The 24,554-nt window shown below is 41.8% G+C and overlaps 1 protein-coding gene across 5 annotated transcripts in view; it reads right to left on the bottom strand.

Moving 5' to 3' along the window:
- C17H2orf92 (chromosome 17 C2orf92 homolog) overlaps positions 1-24,554 on the bottom strand; it is a 432,030-nt gene that overhangs the window by 126,310 nt on the left and 281,166 nt on the right. For all 5 annotated transcript variants that reach the window (XM_077133807.1, XM_077133808.1, XM_077133809.1 and 2 more), the window contains one exon: positions 573-677. In XM_077133807.1, the coding sequence (XP_076989922.1) occupies positions 573-677 (105 nt within the window). The remainder of the gene's footprint in view (positions 1-572; positions 678-24,554) is intronic.

Genomic DNA, 24,554 nt, shown 5'->3' with positions numbered 1-24,554 from the left:
GGTTTTGGTTTTTTTACATATACAGTTAATTTCCATTTCAGGCCTGTGTAGCCAGCTTCTTTCTTTCTGCTTCAGCTTTTGAGTTCCACTGCAAAAGGAGAAGTCAGCTATGCCCCTTCATGCAAATATTTGACAGTTAATAATGCTATAGGGTGGAGTAATAGGGGGAGAGGCAAGCTGCCTGGGCTTTCCCAAGTCCTGTCAGTGATGGGACATGCTTGCACATTGTACTAGCAAAAGTTGTTGAGTGGAAAGTAAAAATGTGGTAGTTGGGGCTTGTCCTAATAGGAACAGTGGACCACACTTGCAAAGTTGGATCTTGTCCTCTATACACTGTTCAGAGCATGAGAATCTGTCTGACATCTGCACTTCAGGGATCACCCCAAATATAGACCATAGACTTCCATAGTAGATGGAAGGTTGTATGGAAGGTTTTGACAATTCCTTCTTTATCATCTCAATTTGCCACTGTTCCAGAAGCTAAAGAATTCCAGAAAGATGGGGTAGGCCATTTAATAGAGTAAGAAGGCCTTAAAAGATGAGCTCTTGTAAGTCTAAAAAGATACACTTACTTGGATTTATTATGAGCTTTGTAGTTGACGTGGTTGCTGTACCTCCCATTTTATGAAATGTTGGATTATTTATAACTTTGGAGATCTTTTGCCTTAGAATTTCATCTTGAGTGGAGTAAACAAAGGGATGTTAGTACCAGCAATACCGCACTGAGACACTTTGCTCTGTAAGTACTTAGAGCTGTCTACAAATACAGCGAATAAATGACACAGCTCAATGGACGTGTGACTTTATCTTCTAAAACACCTTGTCTTTGGGAAGGGAGTTCTGACAATGTAAATCATTTCTGACAAATTATGACTGCACTGGATGTCCTGGACATAAACATTGCCGACTAAAAAATATACATCTACGAACTTTCTTCCAAAATTCATGGTGTTTACACTGGAAATTTTCTGCTCTGTTACCATTCCAACTCCCCTCTATGAGAATTTCAATAGCTGTCCCATAAATTTATGGGCTGTTGTAAGGTAGAAACAAAGCATAATAGATGTTATGAATTCAGAAAGCTTTCTCTTTATAATACTATTACTAATAGCTCATTGTTACATTTTTTAACATTTTTTAAATAGTGAAATACAACACATATACACAAAAGCAATAAATTTCCAAGTACATTTTAACAAGTAGTTATAGAACAGATTTTAAAGTTTGGTATGGGTAACAGTTCCATGATTTTTTGTTTTTTCTTCTAGTTGCTCCAAGACACTGAAGACCAAAAGAAATATCAGTATAACAATTCAGCAGTCATACTCATTTGTTAAATCCTATCTTCTGTTATACTCCTCCTCTTTTTCATGTGTGTGCAAAATAACATATATACAAAAAGCAATAAATTTCAAAGTACATTGCAACAATTAGTTGTAGAACAGATTTCAGAGTTTGGTATGGGTTACAATTTCACAATTTTGGGTTTTTACTTCTAGCTGCTCTAAAGTACTGGAGATTAAAAGAAATATCAATATAATGATTCAGCAATCATATTCATTTGCTAAACCCTACATTCTCTGTATAATTCCACTACCACCTTTGATCTTTCTCCTACTCTTTAGGGGTATTTGGGCTATGTCATTCTAACTTTCTCATGTTAGAAGGGGCTGTCGATAATATGGGATAAGGGGATGGAACAAGCTGATGTTCTGGAGAGGATAGCCCCTCTGCACTTCAGGACTTATATGGTCCAGGGACCCATCGGGAGGTTGTAGTTTTCTGTAAAGTTACCCTAGTGGATGGAATCTTTGTAGAAATCTTATATAATGCATTATGTGTTCTTCTAGATAGGCAGGAATGGTTTTGATTGGGGTTTGGCAAGTTATGATAGGTAGAAATGTCTAATTGAAGCTTATATAAGAGTGACCTCCAGAGTAATCTCTTGACTACTTGAACAATCTCAGCCACTGATACCTTATTTGTTACACTTCTTTCCCCCCTTTTGGTCAGGATACCACTGTTGATCCCATGGTACCAGGGCCAGGCTTATCCCTGAGAGTCATCTCCCATGCTACCAGAGAGACTTTCCCCCCTGGATGTCATGTCCCATGTAGAGGGGACGGCAATGCTATCACTTGCAAAACTGGGCTGAGAAAGAGAGAGGCCTCAACTGAGCAACTTTTGATCTGGAAGTAAGTCTTTGGTATGCCTATAGGTAGGCTGAGCTTCTCCACTACACGCACAAGCCTCACAAGAGCAAGCCTCAAGATCAAGGGCTTGGCCTATTGATTGGGGTGTCCCTAATGTTTGACACAGAATCAGGGGTTCCCCAGTGGCAAAGTTTAATAGTTCCGTATTTTTTCTCCCATCCCTCAAGGGACTTTGACAATAATCTTTGATTATCTGCTTAATATACTCTGGGATGTATCCAGGCATTACATTAAGCTATACAAAATTAAAGGTTCTCATTCTTATTCTAGGCTCCCTATGTTCGGATTGTTTAAATGATCTACCCAGACAGGTTGAGTTAGATTATGTGCTACAGAAAATTTAGGTTCTGGACAAATTAAACCTTTTTTCTTTTGGTCTCAAGGAATAGGTCAAGTTCTAAAATACAGACAATGTTTCCTTACACCTGAATTTGAATTACCTTAATGCCGACTTGATCAGTTTCATTTTTATCTCTAAATATCAGGTTATACAAATATAAAACAGCCCCTCAAAATCCAGAAATAACAATCACCACTCCAGACTAAATATGACTGCTATAAAAGCTTACAAACTAGGCCCTAGATTTCTTAAACGTATTTTCTAAATGACACTGTCATGGTTGGGGACAGGTGTCAACTTGATCAAGTTGTGGTGCCTGTTTGTCTGATTGGGCAAGCGCTGGTCTGTCTGTTGCAATGAGGACTTTTCATAGGATTAGGTCATGATCACGTCAGCTACATCCACAGCTGATTCCATTTGTAATCAGTCAAAGGGGAGTGTCTTCCGCAATTAGTGATGCTAAATGTAATCATGGGAAGCCTTTTAAGGAGGACTCAGAGGAGACAGGTTGCATTCCTGCTTTGGCTGGTGTATTAGTTAGGGTTCTCTAGAGAAACAGAATCAACAGGGAACACTTGCAAATATAAAATTTATGAAAGTGTCTCGCGTGACCGTAGGAACGCAGAGTCCAAAATCCGCAGGGCAGGCTGCGAAGCTGATGACTCCAATGGATGGCCTGGATGAATTCCACAGGAGAGGCTCGCCAGCCAAAGCAGGAATGCAACTTATCTCCTCTGAGTCCTCCTTAAAAGGCTTCCCATGATTGCATTTAGCATCACTAATTGCAGAAGACACTCCCCTTTGGCTGATCACAAATGGAATCAGCTGTGGATGTAGCTAACGTGATCATAACCTAATCCTATGAAATGTCCTCATTGCAACAGACAGGCCAGTGCTTACCCAATCAGACGAACAGGTACCACAACATGGCCAAGTTGACACCTGTCCCTAACCATGACAGTCCACCCCTTGTCAACTTGGCACCTATACCTTAGATTTCCAAATGAAAACAAAAATAAGCACACATTTTTTCTTTTACCTGACAATACTCAACTGTCCTGCATATAACTGGAAACACATTAAATCTCTCCAGAATAGGGTGCAAATCCTTGGACAACATTCATTCTTAAACTTGATATCTTACAACTTAAATAGTATAACACAAACAAAACAGCATTACAGTCCTCGTTTCTGTAACTGATCACGTGGTCGAAGTTCATATTTATCACTACCTTCTTCCACTACCCATTCCATGTTCCCTTTCCCCTCAGCAAGCACTTCAGCTGGCCGTGGTTCTTTGCCTGGTGGGGTGACCCAAACCTTCATTCCTGAAGTCTCAGAGCCATTAGTGGTCCTGCCTGGATTGTGTTGTTGCAGTTTTCCATTGATTTTAATCACAGGGCATGGTAGAACTAATAGACGCCCCAGGGGATCTCCTATATTCCAAGAAAACTCTTCTTTACCTCCATTATGTAGTTGCAGTCCTACTTCCTTCTGATAGTCAGGGTCAATTACCCCAGACAATAATGTAATTCCCTTCTTGGTGTGTTGATCCAGAGGCATAAGTAGCCCAAAGTGGCCAGGTGGCAATCTTAACTTCCAGTTCAGTGGTATCACTGTTGTTTCTCCTGGAGAAAGCACACCCCGTTTTGGAACTAAAACCTGTAGACCAGCAGAACTCAGGGTAGCAGGGACAGGAAGCAAAAATTTTCCCAGTGGATCACTAGGAGTAATAGTGAGTGGCACCACACCCATTTCCACCCCTTGGTTCCTGGACCCATGGATCCTGGCTATGGGAGAAACAGCACCATACAGTGGACGCTGATTCAGAGCATACACAGCTTCCTGGAGAACATTACCCCAGCCTTTCAAGTTTTTGCCACCTAGTTGGCACCGTAATTGAGTTTTCAAAAGGCCATTCCACCGTTCTATCAATCCAGCTGCTTCTGGATGATGGGGAACATGGTAAGACCAGAGAATTCCATGAGCATGTGCCCATTCCCGCACTTCATTTGCTGTGAAGTGTGTTCCTTGATCCGAAGCAATGCTATGTGGAATACCATGGCGATGGATAAGGCATTCTGTAAGCCCACGGATAGTAGTTTTGGCAGAAGCATTGCGTGCAGGGAAAGCAAACCCATATCCAGAGTATGTGTCTATTCCAGTTAGAACAAATCGCTGCCCCTTCCATGAAGGGAGTGGTCCAATGTAATCAACCTGCCACCATGTAGCTGGCTGGTCACCTCGGGGAATGGTGCCATATCGGGGGCTGAGTGTGGGTCTCTGCTGCTGGCAGATTGGGCACTCAGCAGTGGCTGTAGCCAGGTCAGCCTTGGTGAGTGGAAGTCCATGCTGCTGAGCCCATGCATAACCTCCATCCCTACCACCATGACCACTTTGTTCATGAGCCCATTGGGCAATAACAGGAGTTGCTGGGGAAACAGGCTGACTGGTATCCATAGAACGGGTCATCTTATCCACTTGATTATTAAAATCTTCCTCTGCTGAAGTCACCCTCTGGTGTGCATTCACATGGGACACAAATATCTTCATGTTTTTAGCCCACTCAGAAAGGTCTATCCACATACTTCTTCCCCAGACCTCTTTGTCACCAATTTTCCAATTATGGTCTTTCCAAGTCCCTGACCATCCAGCCAAACCATTAGCAACAGCCCATGAGTCAGTATACAAACGCACCTCTGGCCAGTTTTCCTTCCAAGCAAAATGAACAACCAGGTGCACTGCTCGAAGTTCTGCCCACTGGGAGGATTTCCCCTCACCACTATCCTTTAAAGACACCCCAGAAAGGGGTTGTAATGCTGCAGCTGTCCACTTTCGGGTGGTACCTGCATATCGTGCTGAACCATCTGTAAACCAGGCCCGAGTTTTCTCTTCCTCAGTCAATTCACTGTAAGGAACTCCCCAAGAGGCCATAGCTCTGGTCTGGGAAAGAGAAGGTAATGTGGCAGCAGGAGTGGAAACCATGGGCATCTGTGCCACTTCTTCATGTAACTTACTTGTGCCTTCAGGACCTGCTCTGGCTCTATCTCGTATATACCATTTCCACTTTACAATAGAGTGCTGCTGTGCACGCCCAACTTTATGGCTTGGTGGGTCAGACAACACCCAACTCATGATAGGCAACTCAGGTCTCATGGTAACTTGGTGGCCCATGGTTAAGCGTTCAGTCTCTACTAAGGCCCAGTAGCAGGCCAAAAGCTGTTTCTCAAAAGGAGAGTAGTTATCTGCAGCAGATGGTAAGGCTTTGCTCCAAAATCCTAAGGGTCTGCGTTGTGATTCTCCTACTGGGGCCTGCCAAAGGCTCCAGACAGCATCTCTATTTGCCACTGACACTTCCAGCACCATTGGATCTGCTGGATCATATGGCCCAAGTGGCAGAGCAGCTTGCACAGCAGCCTGGACCTGTCGCAGAGCCTCCTCTTGTTCAGGTCCCCACTCAAAATTGGCAGCTTTTCTGGTCACTCGATAAATGGGCCGGAGTAGCACACCCAAATGAGGAATATGTTGTCGCCAAAATCCAAAAAGACCAACTAGGCGTTGTGCCTCTTTTTTGGTTGTGGGAGGGGCCAGATGCAGCAATTTATCCTTCACCTTAGAAGGGATATCTCGACAAGCCCCACACCACTGGACACCTAGAAATTTTACTGAGGTGGAAGGCCCCTGTATTTTTGTTGGATTTATCTCCCATCCTCTGACACGCAAATGCCTTACCAGTAAATCTAGAGTAGTTGCTACTTCTTGTTCACTAGGTCCAATCAACATGATATCATCAATATAATGGACCAGTGTGATGTCTTGTGGGAGGCAGAAACGATCAAGGTCTCTGCGAACAAGATTATGACATAGGGCTGGAGAGTTGATATACCCCTGAGGTAGGACAGTGAAAGTATATTGCTGACCTTGCCAGCTGAAAGCAAACTGTTTCTGGTGGTCCTTACTAATAGCTATTGAGAAAAAAGCATTTGCCAGATCAATAGCTGCATACCAGGTACCAGGGGATGTATTGATTTGCTCAAGCAATGATACTACATCTGGAACAGCAGCTGCAATTGGAGTTACCACCTGGTTGAGTTTACGATAATCCACTGTCATTCTCCAAGACCCATCTGTTTTCTGCACAGGCCAAATAGGAGAGTTGAACGGGGATGTGGTGGGAATCACCACCCCTGCATCTTTCAAGTCCTTAAGAGTGGCAGTAATCTCTGCAATCCCTCCAGGAATACGGTATTGCTTTTGATTTACTATTTTGCTTGGTAGGGGCAGTTCTAGTGGCTTCCACTTGGCCTTTCCCACCATAATAGCCCTCACTGCACGAGTTAGAGAACCAACGTGGGGATTCTGCCAGTTGCTCAGTATGTCTATGCCAATTATACATTCCGGAACTGGGGAAATAACTACAGGATGGGTCCGGGGGCCCACTGGACCCACAGTGAGACGGACCTGAGCTAAAACTCCATTGATCACCTGGCCTCCATAAGCCCCCACTCTGACTGGTGGTCCAGAGTGACGTTTTGGGTCCCCTGGAATTAATGTCACTTCTGAACCAGTGTCTAATAATCCCCGAAATATCTGATCATTTCCTTTTCCCCAGTGCACAGTTACCCTGGTAAAAGGCCGTCGGTCTCCTTGAGGAAGACTTAGAGGAAGGTCAACAGTATAAATTTGTGGCAGTGTAACAGGTTTCTTCCCCATAGGGACCTGGCCTCCCCTTCATTCAAGGGGCTCAGGGTCTGTAAACTGTTTCAAGTCTGGAAATTGATTAAGGGGCCGTGACTCTGTGTTTTTGTAATTCAGGTTAGAATTCTGTTCCCTTGACCTAGAACTCTTTTGTTTATAGCTCCAACAAGAATTTAGTAGACTGCCCTTCTATTGTATTTCTAGGCACCCCATGATTTACTAGCCAATGCCACAAATCTCTGCGTGTCATATAATTTTGATGCCTCCTTTGAGTTTGTTGTCTATTATAATACCCACGTCTACCCTGTCTTTGGTGATTAAGTGCTGCCACCTGGCTTCTGCCAACTCGGGATCCTGTCATCCCCATTGTGTTTAAGGATTCCAGCTCAGTGACAGCAGTTCCTACAGTAATATCTGACCTACAGAGAATTGCAACCACAGAGCTCTTGAGGGATGATGGTGCTAGTCTCACAAACTTATTTCTCACTGTTCTGGTAAAAGGTGCATCTTCTGGACATTCCTGGGGTGTAAGAGCAGGCTTTGCATGATAAATCCACTCTAACATCCCAATCTCTCTAAGCCTCTGGATCCCCTCATCTACATTATACCAGGGCAGTTCTGGCATTTCAACCTCAGGTAATGTTGGCCACCTTTTGATCCATGTTTCAACCAACCACCCAAACAAGCTGTTAACACCTTTTCTAACTGCTCTAGCTATAACATTGAATGCAGAATCTCTGCTTAGTGGGCCCATATCAATACATTCAGCCTGATCCAGCCTTATATTCCTCCCACCATTATCCCACACTCTTAAGATCCATTGCCACATATATTCCCCTGATTTCTGTCTATATAAATTGGAAAACTCACACAGTTCTTTTGGAGTATAACGTACCTCCTCATGTGTGATACTTTGTACCTCACCTTTAGGGGCCTGTTGGGACTTTAGTCTAGTTATAGGTCTAGAAGAAATGAGGGGTGGTGGGGGTGGGTCATGAAAAGAATTAGAAATATCTTCCAAGCCATTTGCTTCAGGGCTTTCATTTGCAGTTTCATCTGGTGAAACAGGATTAATAACTCTAGGGCTAATCCCTTCAGGAGGAGGTTGGGTGGCCAATTCCTCAAGGCAGGCTGAAGGTGGGGCGGCTATGTCCTCAGGGCAGACTATTACAGGGTTATCTAAAGAAGGCTCAGCATGGTCTAGGGTTTCAACCTCACCCCCAACATCATTATCAATCCATATGTCACCATCCCATTTTTCAGGGTCCCACTCCTTTCCAATCAATGCCCTCACTTTAACGGCAGACACCATGCAAGACTGAGATTTCAGTTTACGTTGTAAAGTTGCTACTCTAACAATAAGATTCTGAGTCTGATTTTCAGAGATCTCAAGTCTACGGCTACAGGAAATAAAATTTTCCTTGAGGATACTCATAGAAACCTCTGCATCTTTCAGACGGCACTTAAGCTTCTTGTTTGAAGCCTTAAGCCCATCCCTTTCACCCTTTAATGCAGACAGTGTATCTAACAACAACCAACCAACATCTCTATAACTCTTATTTCTACAAAACTCTGTAAAGGTGTCAAGAACATTATCCCCCAGAGTCTGGCTTCGTACAAGCGAAGCATTAGGAGAATCGAATGATGATATTTTGACTATCTCCTTTGCCAACTCAGTCCATGGATTGGGAGTGTCATTCTGATTATGGGAATCAGAGTCCTTAGTGTCTCTGAGCCCAGTCAGAGTAGAAAACCATTCATAAAAACCCATTTTTAAGATTCTGTTCCTTAAGAACCACTCCTGGTACCAAGATGTATTAGTTAGGGTTCTCTAGAGAAACAGAATCAACAGGGAACACTTGCAAATATAAAATTTATAAAAGTGTCTCACGTGACCGTAGGAACGCAGAGTCCAAAATCCGCAGGGCAGGCTGCGAAGCTGATGACTCCAATGGATGGCCTGGATGAATTCCACAGGAGAGGCTCGCCAGCCAAAGCAGGAATGCAACTTATCTCCTCTGAGTCCTCCTTAAAAGGCTTCCCATGATTGCATTTAGCATCACTAATTGCAGAAGACACTCCCCTTTGGCTGATCACAAATGGAATCAGCTGTGGATGTAGCTAACGTGATCATAACCTAATCCTATGAAATGTCCTCATTGCAACAGACAGGCCAGTGCTTACCCAATCAGACGAACAGGTACCACAACATGGCCAAGTTGACACCTGTCCCTAACCATGACAGCTGGTGAGCCTCTCCTGTGGAGTTCATCCAGGCCATCCATTGGAGTCATCGGCTTCGCAGCCTGCCCTGTGCATTTTGGACTCTGTGTTCCTACAGTCACGTGAGACACTTTCATAAATTTTATATTTGCAAGTGTTCCCTGTTGATTCTGTTTCTCTAGAGAACCCTAACTAATACATCTTGGTACCAGAAGTGGTTCTTAAGAAACAGAATCTTAAAAATTGGTTTTTATGAATGGTTTTCTACTCTGACTGGACTCAGAGACACTAAGGACTCTGATTCCCGTAATCAGAATGACACTCCCAATCCATGGAGTGAGTTGGCAAAGGAGATAGTCAAAATATCATCATTCGATTCTCCTAATGCTTCGCTTGTATGAAGCCAGACTCTGGGGGATAATGTTTTTGACACCTTTACAGAGTTTTGTAGAAATAAGAGTTACAGAGATGTTGGTTGGTTGTTGTTAGATACACTGTCTACATTAAAGGGTGAAAGGGATGGGCTTAAGGCTTCAAACGAGAAGCTTAAGCACCGTCTGAAAGATGTAGACGTTTCTATGAGTATCCTGAAGGAAAATCTTATTTCCTGTAGCCGTAGACTTGAGATCTCTGAAAATCAGACTCAGAATCTTATTGTAAGAGTAGCAACTTTACAACGTAAACTGAAATCTCAGTCTTGCATGGTGTCTGCCGTTAAAGTGAGGGCATTGATTGGAAAGGAGTGGGACCCTATGATGTTGGGGGTGAGGTTGAAACCCTAGACCATGCTGAGCCTTCTCTAGATAACCCTGTAATAGTCTGCCCTGAGGACATAGCCGCCCCACCTCCAGCCTGCCTTGAGGAATTGGCCACCCAACCTCCTCCTGAAGGGATTAGCCCTAGAGTTATTAATCCTGTTTCACCAGATGAAACTGCAAATGAAGGCCCTGAAGCAAATGGCTTGGAAGATATTTCTAATTCTTTTCATGACCCACCCCCACCACCCCTCATTTCTTCTAGACCTATAACTAGACTAAAGTCCCAACAGGCCCCTAAAGGTGAGGTACAAAGTATCACACATGAGGAGGTACGTTATACTCCAAAAGAACTGTGTGAGTTTTCCAATTTATATAGACAGAAATCAGGGGAATATATGTGGCAATGGATCTTAAGAGTGTGGGATAATGGTGGGAGGAATATAAGGCTGGATCAGGCTGAATGTATTGATATGGGCCCACTAAGCAGAGATTCTGCATTCAATGTTATAGCTAGAGCAGTTAGAAAAGGTGTTAACAGCTTGTTTGGGTGGTTGGTTGAAACATGGATCAAAAGGTGGCCAACATTACCTGAGATTGAAATGCCAGAACTGCCCTGGTATAATGTAGATGAGGGGATCCAGAGGCTTAGACAGATTGGAATGTTAGAGTGGATTTATCATGCAAAGCCTGCTCTTACACCCCAGGAATGTCCAGAGGATGCACCTTTTACCAGAACAGTGAGAAATAAGTTTGTGAGACTAGCACCATCATCCCTCAAGAGCTCTGTGGTTGCACTTCTCTGTAGGTCAGATATTACTGTAGGAACTGCTATCACTGAGCTGGAATCCTTAAACACAATGGGGATGACAGGATCCCGAGTTGGCAGAAGCCAGGTGGCAGCACTTAATCACCAAAGACAGGGTAGACACGGCTATTTTAATAGACAACCAACTCAAAGGAGGCATCAAAATTATATGACATGCAGAGATTCGTGGCATTGGCTAGTAAATCATGGGGTGCCTAGAAATACAATAGAAGGGCAGTCTACTAAATTCTTGTTGGAGCTATAAACAAAAGAGTTCTAGGTCAAGGGAACAGAATTCTAACCTGAATTACAAAAACACAGAGTCACGGCCCCTTAATCAATTTCCAGACTTGAAACAGTTTACAGACCCTGAGCCCCTTGAATGAAGGGGAGGCCATGTCCCTATGGGGGAGAAACCTGTTACACTGCCACAAATTTATACTGTTAACCTTCCTCTGACTCATGGGCTGTTGCTAATGGCTTGGCTGGATGGTCAGGGACTTGGAAAGACCATAATTGGAAAATTGGTGACAAAGAGGTCTGGGGAAGAAGTATGTGGATAGACCTTTCTGAGTGGGCTAAAAACATGAAGATATTTGTGTCCCATGTGAATGCACACCAGAGGGTGATTTCAGCAGAGGAAGATTTTAATAATCAAGTGGATAAGATGACCTGTTCTGTGGACACCAATCAGCCTCTTTCCCCAGCAACTCCTGTCATTGCCCAGTTGGCTCATGAACAAAATGGTCATGGTGGTAGGGATGGAGGTTATGCATGGGCTCAGCAACATGGACTTCCACTCACCAAGGCTGACCTGGCTACAGCCACTGCTGAGTGCCCAATCTGCCAGCAGCAGAGACCCACACTCAGCCCCCGATATGGCACCATTCCCCGAGGTGACCAGCCAGCTACATGGTGGCAGGTTGATTACATTGGACCACTCCCTTCATGGAAGGGGCAGCAATTTGTTCTAACTGGAATAGACACATACTCTGGATACTCTGGATATGGGTTTGCTTTCCCTGCACGCAATGCTTCTGCCAAAACTACCATCCGTGGGCTTACAGAATGCCTTATCCATCATCATGGTATTCCATATAGCATTGCTTCGGATCAAGGAACACACTTCACAGCAAATGAAGTGTGGGAATGGGCACATGCTCATGGAATTCTCTGGTCTTACCATGTTCCCCATCATCCAGAAGCAGCTGGATTGATAGAACGGTGGAATGGCCTTTTGAAAACTCAATTACGGTGCCAACTAGGTGGCAAAAACTTGAAAGGCTGGGGTAATGTTCTCCAGGAAGCTGTGTATGCTCTGAATCAGCGTCCTCTGTATGGTGCTGTTTCTCCCATAGCCAGGATCCATGGGTTCAGGAACCAAGGGGTGGAAATGGGTGTGGTGCCACTCACTATTACCCCTAGTGATCCACTAGGAAAATTTTTGCTTCCTGTCCCTGCTATCCTGAGTTCTGCTGGTCTACAGGTTTTAGTTCCAAAACGGGGTGTGCTTCCTCCAGGAAAAACAACAGTGATACCACTCAACTGGAAGTTAAGATTGCCACCTGGCCACTTTGGGCTACTTATGCCTCTGGATCAACACAGCAAGAAGGGGATTACATTATTGTCTGGGGTAATTGACCCTGACTATCAGAAGGAAGTAGGACTGCAACTACATAATGGAGGTAAAGAAGAGTTTTCTTGGAATATAGGAGATCCCCTGGGGTGTCTATTACTACTACCATGCCCTGTGATTAAAATCAATGGAAAACTGCAACAACACAATCCAGGCAGGATTACTAATGACTCTGAAACTTCAGGAATGAAGGTTTGGGTCACCCCACCAGGCAAAGAACCATGGCCAGCTGAAGTGCTTGCTGAGGGAACATGGAATGGGTAGTGGAAGAAGGTAGTGATAAATATGAACTTCGACCACGTGATCAGTTACAGAAACGAGGACTGTAATGCTGTTTTGTTCATGTTATACTATTTAAGTTGTAAGATATCAAGTTTAAAAATGAATGTTGCCCAAGGATTTGCACCCTATTCTGGAGAGATTTAATGTGTTTCCAGTTATATGCAGAACAGTTGAGTATTGTCAGGTAAAAGAAAAAAATGTGTGCTTATTTGTTTTCATTTGGAAATTAAGTATGGTCTAAGGTGATATATATATATATAGGTGCCAAGTTGACAAGGGGTGGACTGTCATGGTTGGGGACAGGTGTCAACTTGGCCAAGCTGTGGTGCCTGTTTGTCTGATTGGGCAAGCGCTGGCCTGTCTGTTGCAATGAGGACATTTCATAGGATTAGGTCATGATCACGTCAGCTACATCCACAGCTGATTCCATTTGTAATCAGCCAAAGGGGAGTGTCTTCTGCAATTAGTGATGCTAAATGTAATCATGGGAAGCCTTTTAAGGAGGACTCAGAGGAGACAGGTTCCATTCCTGCTTTGGCTGGTGAGCCTCTCCTGTGGAGTTCATCCAGGCCATCCATCGGAGTCGTCGGCTTCGCAGCCTACCCTGTGGATTTTGGACTCTGCGTTCCTACGGTCACGCGAGACACTTTCATAAATTTTATATTTGCAAGTGTTCCCTGTTGATTCTGTTTCTCTAGAGAACCCTAACTAATACAGACGCCATACAATATTTGCTCTTTTCTTTTTGGTTTATTTTGCCTTACCAAATGTCCCACAGGTTCATTCACATTGTGGCATGCCTCACAACCTCATTCTTTTTATAGCAGCACAAGGTTCAATCATATGTTTACACCATCGTTAACCAAAACTACTTCTCAGTCAGTGCATCTTTCAGCCACCTCCACCTACTGGGCCTCATGTACAACTTCCAAAGTAACAGTCCATCAACACTCTCAATTTTAGATAATCTCATTGTTCCCAAGAGAAAGATAACCAAAAAACACCCTCACCAAATAGAAAATCCAAATCTCCCCTTAACTCTTGTTCCTCCCCTCATTATGTGCCTCTGGTATTGTTGTGGAACTGTTGATGTTTTCTTGTTAAACACAGCCCTTAGCATGCAATAGCAGTTTCCCCCCTATATTCTGAAATTATACACTCTTTGTACAAGATTCATACCTTTGCAGTAGTTCATGCAAGAACTTATTTATATTTCTAGTGTTAATTGATGGGATACATGAGTTGGTAGAGCTCCTTTCAATCATGTTCACCTTCAATATGGTGATATTACTTATAGGCCCACTAGTGAACCGCCTTCACTTCCATCTCTTCCCTTACATTTAAGTTCACTCATTAGGTTAACTGTTTACCCATCTCTAGCTTCCATGTATCTCTAGGTCCCCTATATTCTGTATTATACATATCTGATTTTACCTTTACCATAGTCATAAAACTGGAATCATACAGTATCTATCCCTTTGTGCCTGGCTTATATCACTCAGCATTGTGTCCTTAAGGCTCATCCATCTTGTCATATGCTTCTGGATGTCATTTTGTCTTACTGCTACATAATATTCCATCATATGTACATACCACATTTTGTTAATCCACTCATCTGTTGATGGGCACTTGGATTGCCACCACATTTGGCAATTGTGAATAATGCTACTATGAACATTGGTGTTTAAATCTCTGTTTATGTCACTGCTTTCAGCTCTTCTGGGAATATACCAAGTAGTGGTATTGCCAGGTCATAGGGTAACTCAATATTTACTTTCCTGAGGAACTGAAAGATTCTCTTCCATAGTGGCTGTACCATTATACATTCCCAACAGCACTGCATAAGTGTCCCAATTTCTCCATATCCTCTCCAACATCTGTAGTTTCCTGTTTGTTTAATAGTAGCCATTCTTATAGGTGTGAGGTAGTATCTCATTTTAGTCTTGGTCTGCATTTCAGTTATATCTAATGGGATGAGCATCTCTTCATATGCTTTTTAGCCATCATATTTGCTCTTCACAAAAAAAGTTTATTTGTATCTTTAGCCCATTTTATAATTGTGTTGTTTTTACTTTTGTTGTTGAGTTGTATGATTTCTTTATGTATACAGGATATCAAACCTTTATGCAATGTGTGATTTCCAAATATTTTCTCCCATGGAGTTGACTGTCTCTTCACCTTTTTGGCAAAGTCTTTTGAGGCACAAAAGCATTTGATTTTGAAGGGTTCCCATTTATCTATTTTTTCTTTTGTTGCTTGTGCTTTGGGTGTAAAGTTTAGGAAACTACCTCCTATTATTAGGTCTTGAAGATGTTTCCCTATGTTTTCTTCTAGGAGCCTTAAGGCACAGGTTCTTATATTTAGGTGTCTGATCCAATTTGAGTTCATTTTTTGTTTAGGGTATAAGGTAAGGGTCCTCTTTCATTCTTCTCGCTATTGATATTTAGTTCTCCCATGTCCATTTATTGAAAAGACAATTTTGTCTCAGGTCAGTGGATTTGGGGGCCTTGTCGAAGATCAGTTTACCACTCATTTGATGGTCTATTTCTGCACTCTTGTTTTGATTCCATTAGTCAATACTTCTATCTTTGTGATAGTACCGTGTTGTTTTGACCACTGTGGCTTTATAATAAGTTTTAAAATGAGGGAGTGTTAATTCTCCCACTTTGTTTTTCTTTTTTTACAATGCTTTTAGCTATTCAGGGTTTCTTCCCCTTACAGATGAATTTGGTAATTAGCGTTTCCAAGTCTTAAAAGTAGGTTGTTGGAATTCTGATTGGTACTGTGTTGAACTTGTAGATCAATTTGGGTAGAAATGACATTTAACCCTCCTATCCATGAGCATGGAATTTTGTTCCACCTATTTAGATCTTCTTTGATTTCTTTTAGCAATGTTTTGTAGTTGTCTGTGTACAGGTTCTTTACATCCCTTGCTAAGTTCATTCCTAGATACTTGATTCTTTTAGTTGCTATTTGGAATGAAATTTTTTCCTTAACTGACTCCTCAGTTAGGTCATTGCTTGTGTATAGAAACATGACTGATTTTTGCACATTAATTTCATAACCTGCCATCTTACTGAATTTGTTTAATAGCTCAATTAACTTTGTTATAGATTTCTCAGGATTTTCCAAGTGCAGTATCATGTCATCTGCAAATAATAAAGGTTTTACTTCTTCCTTTCCAATTTGGATGCCTTTTAATTCTTTATCCTGCCTGATTGCTCTCACTAGAACTTCTACTACAATGTTGACTAATAGTGATGACAGAGGCATCCTTTTCTCATTTCTGATCTTAGGGGGAAAGCTTTCAGTCTCTCACCATTGAGTATGATGCTCGCTATGGGTTTTTCATATATGTCCTTTATCATATTGAGGAAATTATCTTTGATTCCTACTTTTTGAAGTGTTTTCTCAGAAAAGGATGTTGAATTTTGTCGAATGCTTTTTCAACATTAATTGAGATGATCATATGATTTTTCCCTTTCAATTTGTTAATGTGCTTTATTATATTAACTTGTTTTCTTATGTTGAACCATCCTTGCATTCCTGGCATAAACCCCACTTGGTTGTGGTGTATAATTCTTTTAATGTGCTATTGGATTTGATTTGCTAATATTTTGTTGAGAATGTTTGCATCTTTGTTCATTAGAGAGATTGGTCTGTAGTTTTCCTTTCTTGTAGCATTTTTACCTGGTTTGGGCATTAAAGTGATGTTAACTTCATAAAATGAATTAGGTAGTGTTCCTTTTTCCTCAATTTTTTAGAAAAGTTTGAGCAGGATGGGTATTAGTTCTTTCTGGAATGCTTGATAAAATTGCCCTGTGAAGCCATCTGGCCCTGAGCTTTTCTTTGTAGGAAGATTTTTGATGACTGGTTGTTGTAGTTTGCTAGCTGCCAGAATGCAATATACCAGAAATGGAATAGCTTTTAAAAAGGGGGATTTAATAAGTTGCTAGTTTACAGTTCTGAGGCTGAGAAAATCTCCCAATTACAAGAAGTCTATAGAAATGCCCAATCAAAGGCATCCAGAGAAAGATACTTTGGTTCAAGAAGGCTGATGAAGCTCAGGGTTTCTCTCTCAAGTGGAAGGGCGCATGGCAAACACAGTCAGAGCTTTTCTCTCATCTAGAAAGGCACATGGTGAACATAGTCAGGGTTCTTCTCTCATCTGGAAGGGCACATGCCAAACACGGCATCATCTGCTAGCTTCTTCTCCTGGTTTCTGGTTTCATGAAGCTCCCTGGGAGGCATTTTCCTTCTTCATTTCCAAAGGTCGCTGGCTGGTAGACTCTGTTTCGTGGTGCTACAGCATTCTCTGCTCTCTCTGAATCTCTTTCATTCTCCAAAATGTTTCCTCTTTTTTAGAACTCCAGAAACTTATCAAGACCCACCCAAATGGGTGGAGACATGTCATCACCTAATCCAGATTAACAACCACTCTTGATTAAATCAAATCTCCAGATCTGATTACAATTTCAAACACAGTATTGAATAGGGATTATTCTGCCTTTATAAAATGTAATTTAGATTAAAACATGGCTTTTCTAGGGGACATACATCCTTTCAAACCAGCACACTGATTAAATCTCTTTACTTGTGATTGCTTTGTTGAGATCTTCTATTTCTTCTTGAGTCAGGTAGCTTGTTTGTGTGTTTCCAGGAATTTGCCCATTTCATCCAAGTTGTCTAGTTTGTTGGCATATAGTTGTTCATAGTTCCTCTTTTTTTTTTTTATTTCTTCAGGATCTGTGGTAATGACCCCCATCTCATTTCTGATTTTGTTTATTTGCATCCTCTCTCTCTTTTTCTTTGCAGCCTTGCTATGTAGCCCATCGATTTTACTGATTTTCTGAAAGAACCAACTTTTGATTTTATTGATTCCTTCTATTGTTCTTTTGTTCTCCCATTCATTTAACTCTGCTTTAATCTTTGTCATTTAGCTTATTCTATTTGCTTTGGGGTTAGTTTGCTGTTCTTTCTCAAGTTCCTCCAGATGAGCAGTTAAGTCCTCAATTTTGGCTCTTCCTCCTCCTCCTTCTCTGTATTCTGTATGGCGGGGTCACATTTCATTATTTTTCCATGTGAATATCCCATTATTGCAGCACCATTTCTTGAATTTGCCAATGTCTGTCTCATGTACTTTGGAGCTCCTTGATTGGGAGCATAGGCATTTTTTATTGTTATTTCTTCTTGGTTAATTGCCCCTTTTACTAATACATAGTGTCTTTCTTTGTCTCTTATGATAACTTTACATTTAAAGTTTATTTTGTCTGATATTAGTATAGCTACTCCTGTTTTCTTTTGGTTACAGCTTGCATTGAACATCTTTTTCCATCCTTTCACTTTCAATCTGTTTGCATCCTGTGTCTAAGATGAGTCTCTTGTAAGCAGCATATAGCTGCATTATATTTCTTAATCCATTCTGCCAATATGTATCTTTTAATTGATAAGTTTAGCCTGTTAACATTCAAAGTTATTACTGTAAAAGTATTTCTTAATCTACCATCTTATCCTTTGGACTTTATTTCCCAGATCTATATTTTGTGATGTGAAATGAGACAAAATTCAAAGCACAGCACAACATAGAGTAAGCTGGTAGAAAGTTTATTAGGTACACATGTGAGGTGATATGGAGGTACTCTTGCAATGAAAGAGGTGAGAGTCGAGAGGCCAGTAAATACTTTTTAACAGGATTGATTAGGAATAAAACAGCTGCCCCAACAAGATTGGATCAGGATTAAAACATGGCTTTTCTGGGGTACATAATAGCTTTCAACCAGCACAGGTGACCTTGAGGGGACAGGGCAGTTTTAACAGTGATTGCAATAAGCGGAGTCTTTTCTCTGGTCTTTTTTTTTTTTTCGTATGCTGTGTGGTGGGGGTCACATTTCGTTCTTTCTCCACATTTCATTCTCCACAAGATACCAAACAGACAAAAACCCAGAGTTGTGTCCTGGAGGGGCTAAGTGAAGGCCCACCACTGGCATCAAAGCTGGAAGCAAGAGAACCGAGAACAAGAACCAGCAGATGCCAGCCTCATGCCTTGCCAGATATGCTGGTTTGAAAGGATGTATGTCCCCTAGAAAAGCCATGTTTTAATCTAAATCCCATTTCGTAAAGGCAGAATAATCCCTATTCAATACTGTATGTTTGAATCTGTAATTAGATCATCTCCCTGGAGATGTAACCCAGTCAAGAGTGGTTGTTAAACTGAATTGGGGGAAATGTGTCTCCACCCATTTGGGCGGGTCTTGATTAGTTTCTGAAGTCCTATAAAAGAGGAAACATTTTGGAGAATGAGAGATCTGAGAGAGAGCAGAGCAGAACGACATAGCTATGTGAAGCAGAGTCCACCAGTCAGCGACTTTGGAGATGAAGAAGGAAAATGCCTCCCAGGGAGCTTCATGACACAAGAAGCCAGGAGAAGAAGTTAGTAAGTGACGCCCTGCTTGCCATATGCCCTTCCAGATGATAGAGAAACCCTGACCACGTTCACATTTGCCTTTCCAGATGAGAGAGAAACTCTGAACTTCATCGGCCTTCTTGGATCAAGATATCTTTCCCTGGATGCCTTAGATTGGACATTTCTATAAACTTGTTTTAACTGGGACATTTTCTCAGCCTGAGAACTGTAAACTAGCAACTTATTAAATTCCCCTTTTAAAAAGCCATTCCATTTCTGGTATATTGCATTCTGGCAGCTAGAAAACTACAGCACCAGATCACCATTCCTTGAGCCAAGGTATAGTTCTCTAGATGCCTTAGTTAGGATGTATTTATGGCCTTAGAACTACAAACTTGTAACTTATAAAATTCCCTTTTTAAAAACTGTTCCATTTCTGGTATATTACATTCTGGCAACTTAAACAAACTAATATATCACCCAAGACACAAAGGCTTTACTTCAAATTTGGATTAGAGGGCCACTGGCAGAGAGAGTGCCAGAAACCAAGAGATGACCCTCAATTTCGGGACCCACCAGGACCTTGTCCCAAGTGCCACAAACATGAGAATTGGGCCTATTCTGCTTGTTTCTGCTGACTTCACATCTGACCATCAACTTAGAGGAGCCTTCAATGACACTCAACATGGCAGGTAAGATTATTGATTTCTTAATTAATACTAGAACCACTTACTCTATCCCAAACTGCTACTCTAGACCTAACTCCACTCAGACTCCCCTACTTGTGGGAATGGACAGTGTTCTAGTTTGCTAGCTGCCAGAACACAGTATACCAGAAACAGAATGGCTTTTAAAAAGGGGAATTTAATAAGTTGCTAGTTTACAGTTCTAAGGCTGAGAAAATGTCCCATTTAAAGAACGTATATAGAAATGTCCAACTAAAGCATCCAGGGAAAGATATCTTGGCTCAAGGAGGCCAATGAAGTTCAGGGTTTCTCTCTCAACAGAAAAGGCACATGATGAACATGGCAACATCTTCTAGCTTCCTCTCCTCTTGCTTCATGAAGCTCCCCCAGGGGCGTTCTCCTTCATCTCCAAAGGTCGCTGGCTGATGCACTCTGTAGTTCTTGAGTCTCTGCTGTTCTCATCATTCTCAACCTTTCTCCAAAATGTTTCCTCTTTAAAGAACTCCAATAAAGTAATGAAAGACCCTCCTGGAATGGATGGAGCCAATCTCCTGCTATTCAAAGTTAATACCCACAATTGGGTGAGTCACATCTCTGTGGAGATAACCTAATAAAGTTTCCAACATATAGTACTGCACAGGGATTAGAAGAAATGGTTGCTCCCACAAGAATGATTAGGAATAAAACATGGCTTTTCTAGGGTACATAAATCCTTTCAAATCAGCACAGATGGTTTGAAAACTAAAACATTTACTACCCCTCTCCTTTGTAGACTTGAGGACATTCTGGGGTTCTATCAATTTCTTATTGTCACTGAGTGCCCCACCCCACCCCCATCTAGGGAAGGATCTTCTTCACTCTCTGGGGGCCACCTTAAGATGAGTAGATCTGGCTACTGCTTACCCCATGTTTGCCCCAAGGCCACTACCAGATCTAGGGCTCATGGCATCCCAAAGAAGATCCCTGAGCAAGTAAACCCATCCCTGTGAGAAGAAGGGATCCTGAGGCAAGGCGGCTGAGCACCCCGTCAGCATTCCCATTCTCAGTACTAGATCTTAAGGCACATTTTTGCTTTTGTTTTGTTTTTCCCACCCAGCCCACTTAAAAGTGCTGCCCCAAGGATTTCAAAATAGTCCCCATATATTTAAAAATGCCTTACTAACCTCCAACTGCCTCAGAGAATAGTCTTGCAATGTTAATTTTGTGAACTAACACATTCTTAGTGTGAAAGTGAATTTTGTTTTGTTGTAGTCATCGCTGATGACAAGCCCTGAATAATTACAGAAAGTTCATGAAAGTGAGTTTTCTTTATTGTAATCAATACTAACAAAATTTAATAAGTGTCTAATATGTTTTCTCTCGGTTAAAAGAATGTGCATTGTTTGTCTGCTCTTAATGAAAGGTTATAAAAATATTTTCTTAACCATCTGTGTACTCTGTCTAGAAGACAAAGATTTTATATCATACCAGAATAATAGTCTTGTTGATGTTTATGTTGATCTTCTCATCCTTTATTTCAAAAAACAAGTGTTCTCACTCTTAAAAGAAAACTGTTACAAGGACTTGTTTCTTCTCTTTCAAAAAGTGAGGTGCTAAAATATTTCAACATATTACATAGAAAATACTTAGGAAGTATTACCATAATTAAAAGAGACTATCCTTCTATTAGCTAAATTGTATGGGTAAAACATTACTCATTTATTTAAAGTATTATAAAATTCCTAAAATCCTGACAATGTTCTCACTACCCTGATTATAACTATCCTGATACTGATTTGTACAATGCTAGATGTCGTTAGTCAAGGTTTTAATTATTCTTTAAAAAAAAGTTACAGAGCACAAAAACAACCAAATTTACTTTGTCAGTTAAACTAATTTCTTTAATGCTTCCCAAATTTAAATTTCCTGTAGCACACTCTCTCAGCTTATTTAAACAACCTAATTAATTCAGCTTTCTTTGACATGGAGCCCTCCAAAAATTAATAATAAATCTAAATCAGAAAATGAAAATACTTGCAAAGTCCCTTAAGAGACTAGATAAAAACATGAAACTATTAAACTTTCCCATCTGGGGAATTCCTATTACTGTCTTAAGCAATAGGGACTCCCTATTTAATAAGCCAAGCTTTCTAGATGTTGAGGCTTGCCCTTACAAAACTTATCTCTGTAGTGGCAAAGCTAAGCCCAATTTTAATCATGCCTGAGAGTCACCCCAGAGAACCTCTTTTGCTGCTCAGGTGTAGTCCCTCTCTAGGCCAAACTCTACAAAGAAACTCACTCCCTTCCTACCTATGTGGGACTGACTTGCAGGGCTAGAAGTCTCCTTAGCAATATGAGACATAGTTCCCAAAGACAGCCTGGCCTTTGCATTGTACTATTAGTTGACCAGAAAAGGGAAATAAAATTTCAGTGGCTAAGAAATTTCAAATAGAGCCAAAAATGTCATTCTAGAATTTATTTGTAGGCAAATTTCAGCCAGATATGCAAACTGCCGCAGTATGCTAAGCCCCAACAAACAATGTTTCTAAAAAGTACCATGGGCTCCATCTTGCACCTCCTTCTGTTCTGTGTATACAATATGTCACCCAGTTTGTTTCCTCCAAATTAGAAGCCATTCACAACAAACTGCCCCTTGCCGGAGGCCCTATGCTCAACCAGCCAACCTCAGTAGCATGGCCAGGAAGTTCTATGCTCCCACAGGTAGGGCCTGCAAACCACTGACATCCTGAAGCAGCTACAGAAAACAGACTACTGGCCGTCTCTGAGGGGGAAACTGAAGTTGAGTTAGAATTAGAGTGGTGGCTGGTTGAATAAAGGACAAATTTTAAGAGGCACTCAGACCACAAAGAAAAGATATCTCTGAGAACAGCAATAAATAGCACCTAGGGGCTAACCGACCCCACCTGAGAGAAGTCATTTATGGAGGAGGGTGGTACCACCCTAACACACCTGAGTGAGTTATCTACTGTCAAGCATCAAAAGGAGAAAGAAGTGCAAAGACAAACAACCCCACATAAGTAAGACATCTATGCCCAAGCATCCACCAAGGAGGCAAAAGGGGAGGGCCTCTTTTATTTTTATTAAATAGTTAATAAAAATTGCAAAAGGAATAAAAACAGATTGCTTGCTCTACAATGCCAGGGCCATTTGCCCCTCAGTCTTTCATTGTAAGAGTGCCTCATGTCATCTGACGTACATACCTAATATCCTTTCTACCTGCTAACTCTAAGATATATATATGCACACATGCACTGTAAATCAACATTCTCCTTTTGCAACTTTCAGGCATCCACCTCTATGTGTTAATTGCAGCTGTACTTCTCCATACAGATTTCCTTTACTAGCTACAGAAAATAATCACACTGATTTTGTATCTGCTGTGAGTCTTTTTTCAAAGGCTGGTAGTATTTCAGTGAGTAGTCTACTCATATAATAGAATAGATGCTTACATTAGGAATATATGACTCCAAAAGAATGAACAGTCAGAATCAGTAGGAAAACGAGTTCTCACTACCAGTCCCTTATTTGAGGACATGTTGACTATGAGTTCTGAAAACTGTTGCTCAAAAAGAACCCATTAGTATAGTGGTGACCTAACAGAGTCAAGGCCAACTCTAGGAGGGCCTGTGCAGGAGAAAGTATCCATGGATTCCCAAACCTGAACCAGATACACATCTTCTCTGGACTCACTCACATCTACCCATGGGGAGCTGGCTTCAGAAGGATTAGGGCCAATGGGAGAGGGAGGAACAAGTCCTGTAATCCTAGACATAATTCCTGGAAGTCTGGGGAATGCGACTACAGGAGCTTCCGGATCAATTCACTCATTAAATCATGGTCATCTAACATTCAGTCACTTAGACAGTTAAACTAGATGTCTGAGGTGTCTTTATGGCACACACGGAGGAGAGGCTAACCCAGAATTCCTGAGAGGAGGCAGCTCCTTGGAAAGGGTCCATATTACATGTAGAAAAATCCCCTTTCCAAGCAGGAATTGAGAGGCATTGCTCTGGGACCCCACCTCTCCCTTACAACCCAGAGCACACATCAGGTTCTCCCACTTCCTTGCAGCCCCTTCTCAGGCCACAGGCCATCATCATTCTTGACCACTGAGCGCACAGCACAGGTGCCACACAGGAGATTTCACTGGAACCTAGGCCACTCCTTGCTCACACAGCTGTAGGTCTGCACCTTTCCTCTCTGGTTCAGTTCTCTTCTCAAGACTTCCCTGGGCCTTAGATCTTCTCAAATGTGAAATGTGGGACTTGGACTAGGGCAGTGAGTCCCACCTGGAATCATCTGGAGGGCTTTAAAAACTCCTGATGCCGAGGCCTCACCACAGACCACAGAAACTGATTCTGGACACAGGATCAGGGGGCCTATTTGTGGCAACACCCCCACGGGCATCTCTGACCCTTTTAAGGCCAAGACCAGGGAAGAAGGTGTGTCTGAGCCTCAGAGCCTGGCTGGCTCTAACCTGCTCAGAAATCCTGGTCATGGCAGATGTGAC

This window comes from Tamandua tetradactyla, chromosome 17 (assembly GCF_023851605.1).
Source record: "Tamandua tetradactyla isolate mTamTet1 chromosome 17, mTamTet1.pri, whole genome shotgun sequence".
In the NCBI taxonomy this organism is placed as follows: domain Eukaryota; kingdom Metazoa; phylum Chordata; class Mammalia; order Pilosa; family Myrmecophagidae; genus Tamandua; species Tamandua tetradactyla.
This window is presented reverse-complemented; position numbering and strand designations above follow the sequence as displayed.